Source organism: Falco punctatus, assembly GCF_963210335.1.
Source record: "Falco punctatus genome assembly, chromosome: 20".
Taxonomy (NCBI): Eukaryota; Metazoa; Chordata; class Aves; order Falconiformes; family Falconidae; genus Falco; species Falco punctatus.
The window spans coordinates 5176250-5191409 of record NC_137600.1 but is presented as its reverse complement, the minus strand read 5'-3'; the positions used below and the strand labels follow the sequence as shown (position 1 = coordinate 5191409).

The 15160-nt window shown below is 60.4% G+C and overlaps 1 protein-coding gene across 1 annotated transcript; it reads right to left on the bottom strand.

The window, feature by feature from the left end:
- Positions 1 to 12106: 12106 nt before the first annotated feature.
- ZNF703 (zinc finger protein 703) lies at positions 12107 to 14723 on the bottom strand (the record flags this gene model as incomplete). Its single annotated transcript, XM_080370348.1, has 2 exons — positions 12107 to 14163; positions 14511 to 14723. 2 exons carry the CDS (start codon positions 14721 to 14723, stop codon positions 12784 to 12786), a joined length of 1593 nt encoding a protein of 530 aa, XP_080226474.1. The 3' UTR covers positions 12107 to 12783.
- Between the last annotated feature and the right edge of the window lie 437 nt (positions 14724 to 15160).

The following is a 15160-nucleotide window of genomic DNA, read 5'->3' as shown; positions in this document are numbered from 1 at the left end:
GAATGGGAAACCAGCTGCAGCCACGTGTTTAACAGCATCAAGATGTGAACTAGCACAAAGGTAAATATTATTTGTAATAATCCTGAAAAAAAAAAAGAAAAGAAAAAAGGCCAAAAAAAAAAAAAAGCCCCAAAAAATCATTACTTCTGGACCCGGGGCCAGGAACATTCGGTGGTGTCTGTGCCGTGGCTCTCTGGTTTTTAACAGCACACGGCTTTTTATATGAACAAATGGTTTATTACACCCACTTCTCTCCGGCACTTGAAAACTTTTTCATCCCTGCCCCATTCCTCCCTGCCCCACTGCAGTGGAGCCCGTATAAAAATATCTTGCGGGTTTTACTGCAAAGTTAATTGAGACAAGTTTGAAGGTCTCAGAGCACTCTCGTTAGCACCACGGTCCCAGCCTGCCCAGACCCGGGGCTGGCAGGTGGGCAGCCCCCCGGGGACGTGCCCCAGCTTGAACACTGCTGGGGAGCGCGGAGGGTCCCCCCGCCCGGGGCACTGAACCCTGCAGGGCTGCTCCGCCAGCACTGGTGTAAAGCGCTGTGTAAAAGTCTGTCTAACCTCATTAGTTGTCACAAGTAACAATGCTGGGCTGGCAATAAAGGCAATTTCGAGCCTGTTGGCCATTAATCACCGCCTGACAGTTGTGAATAGGGGTGGAAAAACTCTGTCCCCGCTGTTCCTGCTTTGGCGTTTAAGGTTACCTCCATGTGCAGCTGGAGCGATGGGGTGGAACGCTCTTGCTCACCAGTCCCATCCTTGTCCCATCCCATCCCCATCCCCATCCCCGTCCCCATCCCCATCCCCATCCCCATCCCATCCCATCCCCATCCTCATCTCCATCCCATCCCATCCCATCCCACCCCCTTCCCTCTCCCCATCCCCATCCCCACCCCTGTACCCATCCATTGGTGCTCCCAGCACCCTCTGGCACGGCCCTGCTCCCCTCCCTGGGTTGGGTTGCTCTGGTACTCCTGGGGGAAAGAAGGCAAACCTGGTGCTTCGCTCACCATGATGCCCAGTAACTAATATGGTGTTTGTAAAGTGCCTCGAGGACGAATCGTGCTCCATGGGCACTCAGTGCTGTTGTAACTCACTGCAGCTCCATGAGGCTTTTACCTGGGACCTGGGAGCTGCTCTGGGTGCAACGGCCCCCGCCCATGTGCCAGCTGGTGTGGTGACCTCTTTATTGGCATGGGGAGCCCTGAAGCCATCTGGTGGAACCCCAAAATTGCCAGTAACTATTGCAACTCCTACTAGAGCATGGCAGTAGCAGGTGACCAAACTTGCGCAGGGTTGGAAGTGCATAAAAAGTTGATTTTTTGTTTGGCTGGGGAGAAAAGAGAAAGCTGCTCTCTAGCTGAAACCTAAAGGAGCTGCCGAGCCCAGCAAGGGAAATCCCTGGCAAAAGCGGGGCTGCCAGTGCCATGGCGGGGCTGGGGGGCTGCAAAGCACTCAGCTGGGCCCCTGGCTGCTCAGACCTGGCTTTGAAAGGGAAAGATGGTGGGGAGAGGGACTGTGCAGGGGGAAATATTTAACAAATTAAGTCTATCGAACGTTATTTGCAGATTATGGTGCAGAATTGTGTTAAAGTATGTCCGGGCTCGTTACATGTCAGTGCTAACAATACAGCACTTGGCAATCAAGGCAGTTCTGTGGCGTGGGCCATTAATCATCCTCTGACAGTCCTGAGCTGGAAAGGAGGAAACCGTTCACATGTGCTCACTGCACCTCTTCACCCTCGCTGCAATCGGGGCAGGAGAAGTTCCCTTTGACTCCCTGCCCACCCCAGCCCCAGCAGCGGGTGATAAGCAGAGGGTCCTGATTTCATATCCCAGGCATTTTGAGGGGTGCCTGTGGCAGGCAGAGAACAGGGCTGGCATTTCTGCCACTGCCACAACAAATCTCATGGTGCAAACAAGCCCCCAGGCGAACGACCCCTCCGGGAAGAGGCTCTGAGGACAGGGTTAAAACACATGGCATTTCAGCGGCATTTTCCTCTCCATCCTCCATCCTATTGCTCCACAGGCTCTTGCTCACATCTAACCTTGGGACTGGGGGGTTTGTCCTTGCAGGGCATGGTCCTGGTGGGAGCCAATACCGCGGTCCTGGCACAATGGAGGGGAGCTCACCCTGAGGCTTCATTCCGCACTCCATGTCGTCCCACAGACGCCAGCCCCGTGGCCGGGCGCCAGCGTGCCAGGTCATCCTCCCAGTAAATAAAGAAGCAATGTTTCCAGCCCCCCGACGCTGTTTTCTAAAGGGAAATGATTAATGGTGCTTGGAAACCACAATTCATCCAAGGAAAGAAAGTAGATTTACCCGAAACATGCGTGAGAATTAGCACTCGGATCAGCTCCTAGGGCAGAGGAGGGGAAGCTAATGGCAAACAGAGCCCGTCTGTGTGCAGGGGGAGAAAATACCCTGCAAAAACCCGGGCTGGAGAAGTGAGATGGAGCTGGGGGTGGGAGGAGGAGAGCAGCTGCCAGAGCTCTCCTTGAGCTGGAAATCTCAGTCACTCCTTCCTTTTCTTCATCTGCCCTGCAGCCGAGATGGTCAGGCAGAGCAGAAGGGTAATCTCCTGTGGGCCTCCCAGCACAGCACAAGGAAGGATGAATGCTGCTGGCGGGACCCAAACTGGTCATTCCCAAATGTCCCAGAGGTTCCTAGGACCAGGGAGAAGCAGGAGAGGTTTTGCACCAAAACCCGGAGAGTTCCTGCCTGCAAACAACAAATAACTTCAGAAAAAGCCTGGTTTTGGGCTCGGGGAACAGTCTCGTCTTATTCCTGCTAGTGGGAACCACTGGGATGACTGGGATGGTGCTGGGGTGGGGTGCACCACAACAGCACTGTTGAGCCATCGCAGTGCATGCTCTGATTGTCCCCCCAAATGGTGCTGAGGTGCTTCATCCCTGCGGTGCTGGAAACCTCAGAGAGGGGCAAAACACATTTTTCCTTTGCGAGGGCAGGAGGGAAGCGGCTGCCGTAGCCCTGGCCCAGAGCACAGTCCCACTCAGATGCAGGAACCGCAGCAGCATCCCACAATCAGCAGGTCCAGCTGAGCCACAGAAACAAGGCAGGGCCCCATGGGCTAGGAATTGCATGAAAAAGGCTTTCAGGCACAAATCCTGACCTGGATCCAAGCTGCTGGGCTCTCCTCTGCCCAGGGACCCTGCAAATGCTGGGAAAGCAGAGAGGAAGGGGAAAGGGCTTGCCGGTGGCATAGATTTATCACCTGATTCCAGAGATAAAAACAAGGTATCTGCCATGATCTCTGCTCTGGATCAAGGCAGTGGCTGGCCCTGCGCAGGTCCCATCCCGTGAGTGGCACAGAGGAGCTCAGAAAGGGTTCCAGGAGTATGATTTATTTGTGGGATTCCAAGAAGGGCTGGGGAAGCCTTGGTGAGGTGCTGAAGCCCAGGTCAGGAGTCAGCCCTGTCTCGGTGATATATTTAGAGCAGGATAATGTAAGCGACAGGAGGGAAAAAAAAAAAAATATCTGTGGAGGCGGTGCAGATCCGTCCCCTTGGCCGGGGAGTTACTGGATGATCTGAGCCAGGGAACAGATAGTTGGATTTCCCTAGTTTCTCTCTTCAAATAAATCACAACTCCAGAGCCCTTTAAACTCTGCAATATGATCTGTTCCAATAAGGAAGGGAATGAAAGGCTGCGTCTCTCTGGAAGCCTCCAGAGCCATAAATCTACTATGTACAAACACATACCAGATTTCCAAGTGCATTTATTTTATTGTATTGTTTTAACAGAAAAATCAAACTGCAATAAACTCAGTCCCTCATTAGCTGTCTCTGTGTCCAGGCCAAATGTTGCTAACGAATAAAATCAGGACAAAGGAATGTGGCTGTCTGTCAAAAGCCCGGCCGGGCGCTGACCCCCTGAAAGGCGCTTCCCTGCGAGCCCCACGGAGGTGGCGGGATGGGGGGGAGCCGAGGGACCGGCTCCTGCACTGCCCATCACTGCAGGTTTGCTGGGGTTTGTCGCCCCAAATCCAGCACCCCTCCCTGGGAGCTGGCATCCCTGCCATGGACCCAGCATCCCTGCCATGGATCCGGCATCCCTCCCTGGCCTGTGCCACAGCAGCTGGAGTTTAGTTTAGGGGTTTCTTGCATGAGTTTGTTGTGGCCCCTGATGTTATGTGCCCCAAGAGAGATGCTAAAGAGCAGCGGGAGCAGAGGACAGTTTGGGTGGGGGACATGCGCGTGCCCCTGCCCCCCCAGGCTCCATGAGTGTGCCCGGCTGCCCATGTGAAGTGGCTTGCAGAAGCACGTCTGAACTCATTAAGCACTGGGTCAAACAGCACCCAAACTGGCAACTGGGGCAGTTTTGGAGTTGTTGGTCATTAATCATCTGCTGACAGTCCTGAAGGGTCCGGCTGCTCTGCTGAGCGCAGCTCTCCGGGTGGACAGCAGAGCCTGGGGACGGGGACGTGCCTGGCACCAGTGGCGGCATGGAGAGCACAGTCCCCAGTGACCTGCATGGAGCATCCATCACGTTTTCCCAAGCCCCCCGAAGTCGCCCTGGGGGATGCATGCAGAGGATCCAGGCATGGAGCAGCACTGTCACGTCCCAAGTACAGGAGATGCAGTGACTTGGTGTGATCCGGAGGAAAAAAAAAAAAAAGAAAATAAACCCTGAGCTGCCCAGGAAGGAAAAAGGAGCCTGTCTGCAGGATTTACGGCGTTGGCGCGGCCAAGCCAGAGAGCCCAGAGCAGCGCCCGCTCCGCGCGGGTCCCGCCTCAGCCCACGGAGAAATTCCTTACTTATTGAATCACATTTGTCATCCCTAAATACATATGCAGGCCCGTGTTTCTGAATCCATAAACATCTTTAACTAACTCCGCTCAGCGAGGCCTCTTTCAGCAGTAATTTATATTTAACTTTTTCCATATGCGGGGCCTGTCGCGTTGGTGTCATTTCCGGGAAAACCAGGGGGGCGTGGGGGGAGCCGGGGGGAGAGCAGCGTGTCTTGGCCCGCTGGAGCAGCCCAGCTGCTGGCACGGCGCGAGAAATCCACCCGGCAGAGCCAGTGCTCATTAATCATTTGAACTACTAAACTGCCAGCTCCTTTCAAGATCTTTCAAGAAGTGTTTTCACCCAAAATAGAGTTGAAAACGCGCCGGGCCCTACTTTCAGAGTCTCATCCATCTGGCCATTATGGGGAGTGTCAGGCAGCTCTGACAGACAAGGCTGCTCTGTTTGAGGGGCCCCGGCTCCCGCAACCTGTCATATCACAGGGCTGATCGCATCTGACAGCTCCATTTGTACCTACCCAAGAGATAAAAGGGCCGTTCACAGCAGCGGAGAGAAAGGCACAGGGGAGAGGAATGAGTCGGAGCACCCCAGGGCGGCGGCGGGATGTGGGATGCTGGCAGCATCCCTGGTACCCCGCTCCACCCCATGCTGCACCGCGGAGACAACTGGCCCCTCTCCCCAAAAGCCCATCGCTGCGCCGTGCTGGGGTGCAAGTGGAGGGACATCAGCATGCAATGTGGGGTGCAACCTGGAGCAACCGAAGGCCAGGAGCTGGAGGGGCTCTGGTGCCCGTTGCCCACCCTCTGGCTGTGCCACAGCTTGGTGTCAAGCTCTCCCCATGCCCTGGCCTGCACAGAGCAACCCCTGCAAAGCCCCTGGAGGTGCCAGCCCTGCCCTGGCTCTGCCTTGGCCTCCCCGCAAACTCATCTGCATGTGTGCCGGGTGCCGTACACAACCCCCAGTGCTCAAGCAATGTGAGCCAGACCCCCAAAATGGCAAAACAGCCCCCAATGCTCTGAGTTTCCTCCACGGCTGGGAGGGCTGTGGGCTCTGCTTTGCACCAGGACGCACTGAAAGCAAGCGACATGACTGCCGGAGCTGGAACTCTGGGAAACCAGCTGCCGACAGCCTGGTGCTGCCCTTACAATGTTCCCTGGGGAAAAACCCCACCAAGCCCTGCCCCAGGACTCCCTTCTGGCTTTTCACCCCTAGAGAAGCCAGGCAGGTTCATCAGCAAGCAGCGGAGCGCAGCTTGTACAGGGGTCTGCTGGTGCGTGCCGCAGGATTCCCCCACCGGAGCCATGCCGGTGCACACAAGTCAGAAAAGTTCAGGAACTATCAATGCAGGAATCAGGGCAGAGCACATCCCTGCAGCTGGAGGAGCGGACGAGCTGTGCATCCAGCAAGCCCTTTCCAAGCAGTTGTTCCTAATACAACATTCAACCAGACCCTACGAGAGGTTCAGAAACCCCAGAAATAACTAAGGGCTTTGGGGCTCCATTTCTCAGCAATTGGGGCAGCAAATTCCCCTGGGCAGGTTGAGCAACAATTTTCTTGCAAACCTCAGGTTGCTCCATGCCCGTGACAAATCAGCAGCTCCCCACGAGCCCGGCTCGCGCTTTGCTTCACGTCAGAGACATTTTCCACAGAACGTGGCTCTTCCCACCTCAGAGGGAGGACCTGGCCACCATCCCGCTCCAGCCCCACAGACATCACCGAGCCTGCACAGGGAACTGGAATGAAACCCAGTGAAGATAACCATTGCTCCAGCAGAAACAATCAGTCACTTCTACAGGAGCTCTACCCAGCTGAGCGGGTATCCCAGCCTGGCTGCCAGCTTCACCACTGAGGGGGCGATGAGCAGCCCCATCCTTGCATGGGTGCGGGTCATGAACCGGGATGGTGAAAGGGCTGATTGCTCTCCAAGTACTGGTGGTGGAAAGGGGCTCCTGGCACTGTGTGGAGCTCAGGGGCTGCAGGACAGCCTGGCCAGGGGCGAAAGTGGGAGAGGAGGCAGCACCAGTACCCCAGGCTCCCACTGGTCCCTTGTTCCTTGGAGCAGCAGCATCTCCCTCTCCCATTGAGGCACCGGTGGCTGGCAGAAATGCACGAGCTGCTGTGGTAAGCACTGGCACTGGCATGGCCCTGTGTGCCACCAGCAGCTGCCCTCTTGCAGACGTGGGGGACAAAAAAAAGGTCATTTCAGTTCTCTGCTCCAGTGGGGTGTGTCTGCGAGCTGGGTTTACAGGTGGTTAAAAAGCCCCCCAAAGCTGTCAGATGCCTGAGATGCCGCATGTCCTTCAGCTGCCTCCAGGTTCTGCTGAACCGGGAGGGCTCTGGCTCTTGGTGCTTGGAGGGACGACCTCTGGTGTTTGGGACCATGAGGCTCTGGCGGAGGTCGCGTTGCACCCTGCACAGCGTTGAGCGTGCCACCCAGCTCTGCTCAGTCCATCAGGGTCAGCTCTGCTGGTGCCGGCAGTGGCGTTCCACCATCTCTTCCTGCAAAGGTGGGTCCATCCTTGCAGAGGTCACATCCCCCCCGGCCCACCTCATGCACCATGCTGGAAGGTGGGATGAAGTCATGGTAAAGCTGCTCCAGGAGGTTTCCATAAACACTGTATTAGAAAACATTATGGTCTGTGGAAATCTGTTTGTTATTGTGAAGTGAGCTACAGGAATATACTCTGTAAACTGAGCTGTCAGCCCTGCGTCTCCCCCAGCGTTCTCCAGTGAGCGTTTAGCTGAAACATTTGTGTATACAGAATTACGACTCTTCAGTTATTCATCATGATAATAAACAGAGAGATAACTATTAACCATGCATCACAGTAATGAACAGTATCACTTACATGCGCACCGGCGTAAATCTGCACGAGCAGGGCTGCACTCTGCAGGGAACGGCTGCAGCCCAGCGCTGCTGTGGGCTCAGCCCGAGGACTGGGGAGGTTTGCAGCCTTCCAGCAGTTCTGCACCCATGCTGGATCGCCACGCCGAGCTGCACGGGTCAGCCAGCCCCGGCACCCGGGATCAGACATTGTGGAAGAAGCAGGGAGCCACGGCCATGGGTCATGCTGGGCATTTCCCATGGGGTGCCAAAACCGGGTGTCCTGGTACAGTGGGGAAGACGCTGGTGCATCGCTGCTGCAAGCTGGCACTGGTGCCGCTGGGAGGATTCACACCACACACCAATTTATGGCCAGGGAAGTGACAGCAACGGCTCTTCTGCTGTCATTCAAAGCCATACAAAAGTGTTCTCACATCCTCAGCATTCCTGGTCACCGCAGCTCCCCGGGCGCTTGCCCATGCTCTTCTGGCTTGGGGGGGTCGCTGAGCACCTCAAGGTCTTTGCTCTCCTCCAAGGCCTCTCATCATTTGTGCTGTTCAAACTGGCTGGACACAAACCACAGGCCAGGGCAGCGCCAGGCTCCGGCACAGGGCTGTGCTCATGGCTGCAAACCAGGGGTGCAGCTTTGCATGCCAGTACCCCCAGGCTGCCCCATCCGCTCCGCATCACCGCCGCCGGCTGCTCCCTTCCCGGCTCCAGCACACAGCCCCAGGCAGCAGGAACACTGCCGGCGGCAGCGGTGGCTGCAGGGGCCATCTCCGAGCATGGCTCTGTCCCTCCGGGTCTGCGCTCAGCACGCGTGGCACGAAGCGTCCCCCAGAGCAAAGCCCTGACCTCTGGGCTGAGTGGCCAGGCTGGGCTCGGGGATGCTGGTGGAGGCACGGGAGGCGTCCGCGCCACTCCGGCTGGGAGGACAAACACAGAGCCCGTATTCTCCGGGGCTTCCACCAGGGCTCACGTGGAAAGAAAAGCTGCTTTATGCAGCTGAGAAACTTCTCATCCACCCACCATCGCTTCTGCTCCGGCCCTTGCCTCTGCATCCTGACCTGACCTCCTCTTGGCGGGCACGCAGCAGCCCTCGAAGACTTTGTGCTCCGGTCTGGTCTCTGCAACGCCTTGTACGTCTGTGGGCAGACACCTCTGCATCACCTAAAAGACATCGGGGATTTGTGTGCAGGAGAGGAAGGAAAACAACAACAAAAAAAAATACGGCCTTGCGCTTTCATTCACGTATTTATTAGGTGGACAGATCATTTGTGGTCAGATGGGCTTCGGGCTTTACAAACAGGGATATTTATAAGGCACGCAGAGCGGCGGAGCTGTTCTGCATGTGCGTCCAAGTTATTCCTTCCCCAGCACAAGGTATAATGTTGCCTTTGTTCAGCTGCCTCCGACGGGCCGGCACAGCAAAGCCTGCCGTGCCGCTCGGCTGTGCCCGCCGCTGCGCAGCCCTGCGTGCTCGCCGCTTACATAGCGCACAGTCCCGGCTCCTTCCACACACACCGCGGCCCTGGCAACTGCCGCAATAAATCAATAGGAAAATAGAGGCTGCCAGTTAGACTAAACAAGTGCATTTGCAAGGATTGCTAACCCTCATTAATCACTCTGACAGTCCTAAAAACACATTTCCCCTTTAATGACTGTATTTGGATAATCAGAGCTTTTTCCTCCCGGCCCGGGGTGACTGACGGCGGGTGCAATCGCGGCGAGCATCGGTACCGGGGTCACCGGTGAGTCAAGCACTGGAGGCCCCCAGCAGCTCGGGGCAAACCGGAGTCGCTGGCGGGCAATAGGGAGGGGAGCCGCCAGCACAGCCTCCAACGCGCCGCCAGCACAGCCTCCAACGCGCCGTCCCCGCGTCCGACACCCACCTGCGTTACCCCAGCCCACCCGCCCCAAGCCGCCCCCCACCAGCTGGGTTTGAAAGGGTCTTTTTTCTGTCGCTCCACGTTCCCTTTAGGTGACTTTTGCCTCCTGGAGAGGTTTGAAACCTTGCACATTTTTCTGTATAAATGATGCAACAGATTAATGCACAGCACATTATGAAAATGGTAATTCAAACCCATACAACTCTAAATTAAGCCATACATTATCCAACCCACTCAGCCATATATTTTGTAGAAAGACAGGATTGAATCAAATCAAACCGAAACTGTGGAGTGCAGGTTGTTAGACAGAATGATTAATAAAGTGCATCCCAGTGCTCTTATTATAAATTGAATTCTGCAATAACCTGGGCATACATTACATAGGGAGTTATTTAATATATTGGCAACACAATCATTCCCCGGCAGATAAAGCCCCCGAGTGTCGGCTGCTATCAGATGATACTTTGCAGTGTTTACACAGCCTGGCCCTGGTGCTGCAGTCTTTAGGGAGGGGAAAAAACATTCCTCAGGGAACCTTCTGCGTGGCAGGACGCATCTGAGCAGCATCCAGCTCCCACCGTCGGTGGAGGAAATGCCCATGGGCTCAGTTTTGGAGCTGGGAGCATCCTGGCGTGAGCAGGGGTTTGCGGGGAGACGGTCCTTTGCCGTAAAGGAAGGATGCACCCGGCAGCTTGCCCTGCTCCCAGAGCAGGGCTCCGGTGGGACGGTGAGCTGTGCCAGCCCCTCGCCCCCTGCCTGGGCTGCTCTGCGCCAGCTACTTGCTGGCTGGCACATGACACGGCCCTGGCAGCCCCGAGACTCTGCATCGGCTGTGCCAGGCTGTCGTGCCCTGTGCAGGCCCACGGGCATCGTGGCATCACCCTCCCGCCCCACGGCACGAGGCTCTCCAGCAGTGCTGGCAGCGGAGACCTAGTGACAGCCAGGGAGAAGCACGGTGGAACGCAATGCTGCGGCAGGGACCCACGGCAGGCACGGCATTTCGGAGCTGCAGCTCAGGAGCCGTGAATTACACCGGGGACCGACGGCGCCCAAGCAGGGCTGACACCGAGCAGCATCACCGGTGGGAGTGGGCGCCCCATCCAGGGAGTGGCGGTGCTCCCGAGGGGCAGGGGGGCCAGCATACCTCCAATGCCACCGCATAGCTCCGCAGCAGAGGGGATGGCAACACTGGAGCTGTCCTGCCAGTGTTGCGCCCGCTGCCCTGTGGTGCCCAGCTCCGCAGGGAACGTCAGCCGCAACGCCCAGAGCCAAAGGGTTTGGCATCCAGCCGGGATGCGGGGATGGGAGACACCAGCACGGCTGCAGCAGCCTGGGGCTGGCACCCCTTGCCCCAGGGCAGAGCAAACAGCCGTAGCGAAGCCCCCTCTGCTCTGAACCCAGACGTCCTCTGCACATCCCCGGCCATCACCCTGCAAACATCCTGCCACGAAGGAGCGGGGCCAACCGCGGGGAGACCCTGGGCAGCGTCGGACCCGAGCCATGTTCACAGCAGGGCAAGGGGTAGCTGTGGTCCTGCAAAACCTTCCTCCCCCCAGCCTCGGGGGGCTTGGGGTTGGTGCTGCCCACCCCTCCGCCAGCCAAGGGGAGACCAGCCCCGGGCACCACCGGCCACTCCTGTTTCCAGCGGGAGACCCTGGCCAGGGCCCTCCACACCAGCCACACGCCTACGGCGACGCTCACGGGAACGGGCAGAAAAATAAAAATCCCATCGGCAAAACCAGCCCCTGTTCCAAGCGCATTATTTTCCAGCTCAAAGGACACAAAGGAATTTAAACACAGGGCATAAGGCAATATAGAGAAGGCAATTAAATCGGATTAATTGCATCACTCACCCAAAATGCAACAGGAGTAACGCGCTCAACAGCCCGAAAAAACGAAGTGATGGGGGGCGACAGGAGCACGTGGGGAGCAGGGGCACAGCCGGGGGTCCCGCTGCGAGGGCTAGGCTGTTGCTGGGGGAGAAGCCCTGTCCCTGGGGTGCAGGGTGGGCGGCAGCGCAGCCCCCGCCGCCTCCCCGGTGGCAGGGCAGGCACAGCAGCTCTGCCCGGGGGGGGGGGGGGGGGGCAGCCGTACCTAGCTCAGAAGCCGTTTATCACACACACACCCCGCGCCGCACGCTCCTGGCACAGCAAAAAGATTAAAATGGGGAGGGGGCACACAGGACCCCACGCGGAAGAGGGTCCCGGGCCCCGTTAGTATCGCAATTCCATCCCTAAAACTCCATCCCCGGGGGGTGGGGGGGCGCCACCCGCCGCCCCTCGGGGAGCACTGGGGCTCTCCGCATCCCGTCAGCTCCAAACGCCTTCTCGAACCTTCCCTCCGCCGCCACGCACGGCAACACCCGGCGCGCTGCTCCCGGGACACGCACCGGCGGGGCCGCGGCCCCGGGCCCCCATCCAGCACACACACGCCCCCCCCCCCCCAGGGCCGGAGCGGGCGGTGGGGCTGGGGGCGGCGGCGGGGCCGGGCGGGGGGGCCGGCAGCCCGGGGAGGGGGCTGGGGGCCGGCTGCCGCTAGATGGTGCTGGGGGCCCGCGGACCCCCCAGCCGCGGCGGCGGGCCCGGGCGCGGGGAGGGACGAGAGACGACACCAGAGGGTGGATATAACCAAGAGTCATTTATTAACAAAACGAGACTTACCCGGCCGGGGTCCGCCGCCCGCCCGCTGCTCCGGCCCTCGGGGCGCCGCTCCTGCCCGGGGGCGCCGCTCCTCCCGCCGCCGGCCGCGCTCCGGCCCGCTGCCCCGCCGCGGGGGAGGGGGGGGGCGCGCAGGGGGGAGCCGCGCCGCGGGCCGGGGGGCGGTGCGGCCAAGGCTGGGCCCCTCCGCCCCCGCGGGCACCGAAAAAAAAAAAAAAATTAAAAAATATTACATCTGTTAACTTTACAAATGAAGAGGAACAGAATCCCAGAATGATAAACGCGGAGAGGGAGGAGGAAAATGCTTTTTTTTTTTTTTTTCCTTGTGTGTCAGGAGTCATGCAAGAATTTCTCAAGGGGGAAATTAAGAAGGGGGGAGGGAAAAAAATTTTCAAAAGAAACAGAAAGGAAAAAGAAAAGCCCCACACCTGCAAAGTAAAGAATTTTTTTTCTTTTTTTTTCTTTTTTTTTTTTTTTTTTTGGACACAGACTTTTTGCATACCATTGATTCATTGGTGTATTAATGCACTTATATTCCCAGCTTTAAGCTAACATACAGTAAATAAATACACAGTCCAAGGAGGGAGCAGGGGGCTGGGGCGAGGAGGGGGCTGGAGCAGGGGAAGGGGCCGCCGTAGTTACTGATATCCCAGTGCAGAAGCTGAAGTTAGTCTTTGGCCGTAGAGCGCGTATGGAGAGTAGTAAGGTCCGGCGGCCGGCAAGGAGGGCACCGGCAGGGCACTGGCTGTGGGCAAATGGCTCTTGCCGTAGGGGTGGTACCTGTTTAGTCCCAAAGTGTGTGGGCTCCGCAAGGAGAGGGAGGCGGGTAACGTGTTGGGGCTCCCAGGGGCGGCAGGCGGGAGGTGGAGGTGGCAGGAGGCTGCGGAGCCCAGCCCGGAGGTAGGGTAACCCGCCAAGAGTTTTTCCGCCCCCGGCAGGGCCGTGTGGGTCCGTAGGTGGGTGAGCAGCTCCTCCGAGGTGGCAAACCTCTTGTCGCAGGGTCCGCTGGCAGACACCCAGTTGCATATGTGGGGAAGGGGGTCGTTCTGCAGCATGAAGCCGTAGGTGTAGAGAGGATGGCCGGGCAGGCTGGGGGTGCCGCTGGAGGAGAGCGTGGTGTGCACTGAGTGCAGGGGGTGCGTGGGGTACACCAAGGGGTATCCGCTCTTCAGGCTGCCGGGGTCGTGCACGCAGCTGGAGCAGTTGCTGGAGCCCAGGTGCGAGGCGCTGTGGTAGCTCAGGCAATAGGGGTCCCGGCATAATCCCTGCATGAAGGAGGGCGGCGAGGCCCCGGTGAGCGGGCTGGAGCTGGGCGGCTTGCCCGGCAGCCCCAGCGCCCCCGGCAGCTGGCTGCCCACCAGGCCCGGCTTGGTGGGGTCCAGCCCGGGCACGAACTGGGACGGGTAGCCGGCGTAGGCGCCGACGATGGAGCCGTGGTAGCCGATGCTGGAGGGCGGCAGGGGGAAGACGGAGTGACCCGGCTTGTAGGGCGAGACGGGGGCCACATGGCCGGCCGGCGGCAGTGCTGGGGGCTCCGACTTGCGGCCCGACGGGGGCTCGCCGTGCGCCCCGGGTTCCGCTGCCCCACGCCCGAGCCCCCCACCCGTCCCCTCGGGGCTGGGCTTGCCCGCCTCGGGCTCCTTCTTCTCCTCGGCGCCCTTGGGCTCGGAGTGCTGCGGCGAGGCGCCGCGGGAGCTGCCGGGCGAGGCGGCGGTGTGCGGGGGGAACGGCGGGCAAGCGGCGCTGGGCACCCGAAAGCCGGCCTTGTCCGTGCCCCCCTCCTTGCGCGGCTCCCCGCCGCCCTTCGAGTAGGGCTTGAAGCTGGACTTGTCCTCGGGCGGCGCGTCCCCGCTGCCCGGCGGCTTCAGGGCGGTGGGGCGGGCGGTGGGCTCCTTCTCGGGGGCGGGCTGCCCGGCCGAGGCCACGGCGTTCAGCTTGGAGGAGGGCGGCGGGTCGGGCTTGCCGATCTGCGAGCAGGTCTGGGCCAGCAGCGCCAGCGGGCTCTTCTTGGCGTCCAGCTGCGGGCGGAGCGGAGCCGGTCAGGGGGAGACCCCGACGGCGCCCCCGGCCCGGCCTCCCCCCACCCACCCCATCCCATCCCCAAAATCCCGGGGGCAGCGGGGCCGGGCCCGGCGCCGAGCCAGGGCGCGGGGGACGGAGGGGGACGAGGCGGAGGCTGGGGGGGGGGGGGCGGGATGCGCCCGGCCGGGGAGAAGGACGGGGCTGGGAGGGGGGGCAGCCGGGCTGCAGCGGAGCGGGGGAAGGGAAGGGAAAAGGGAAGGGAAAAGGGAAGGCGCCGGGAGCGCCGGGCAGGGACGAACCCCGGGCGGCCCCGGAGAAGCGGGCGGGGGCGGCGGGCACTGACCTCGATGGGGCTGACGGGCGTGGAGGAGAGCGGCTGGAGGTACTCGGGGTGCAGGAGGTGGCCGCCGTGGGCGCTGAGCATCTTCAGGACGCGGATGGGCAGCCGGCTGGCCTGGCGCAGCGGGTCGGCGGGGGGCGGCCGGGGCGACGGGGCGCCCGCGGCTCCGCGGCTCGGCGGGGTCCTCGGCCGGGGCCCGCCGGGGGCACCGCTCATTTGGGGCGGGCGGCGGCCGGGGGGGGGGGGGGGGGGGGGGAGGGGGGCGCCGGGCTCCGCGGGGCCGGGCCGGGCCGGGCGGGCGGCGGAGCGGCGGCGGCGGCGGCCCCGGCGAGACGAAACCCTTCCCCGGCCCCACCGACACGTCAAATAGCCCCGATGGCGGCCGCGCTCCGAGGGGGCCGGCGCCGCGCACCAATCCGCGCCCGGCCGGGCCCCCGGGGCGGGGAGAGCCGCCGGTGGGGGGGGCGAGCCGCCGCCACCGCCCCGCGCCGCCGCCGCGTGGGGGAGAGCCGCCCACGGCACGGCACGGCACGGCACGGCACGGCGCGGCAGGACACGGCGCGGCACGGCACGGCACGGCACGGCACCGGTGACAGAGCGTGGCACAGCTGGCATGGCACAGTGCTGCTAGCACACCTTGGCATGGCATGGCT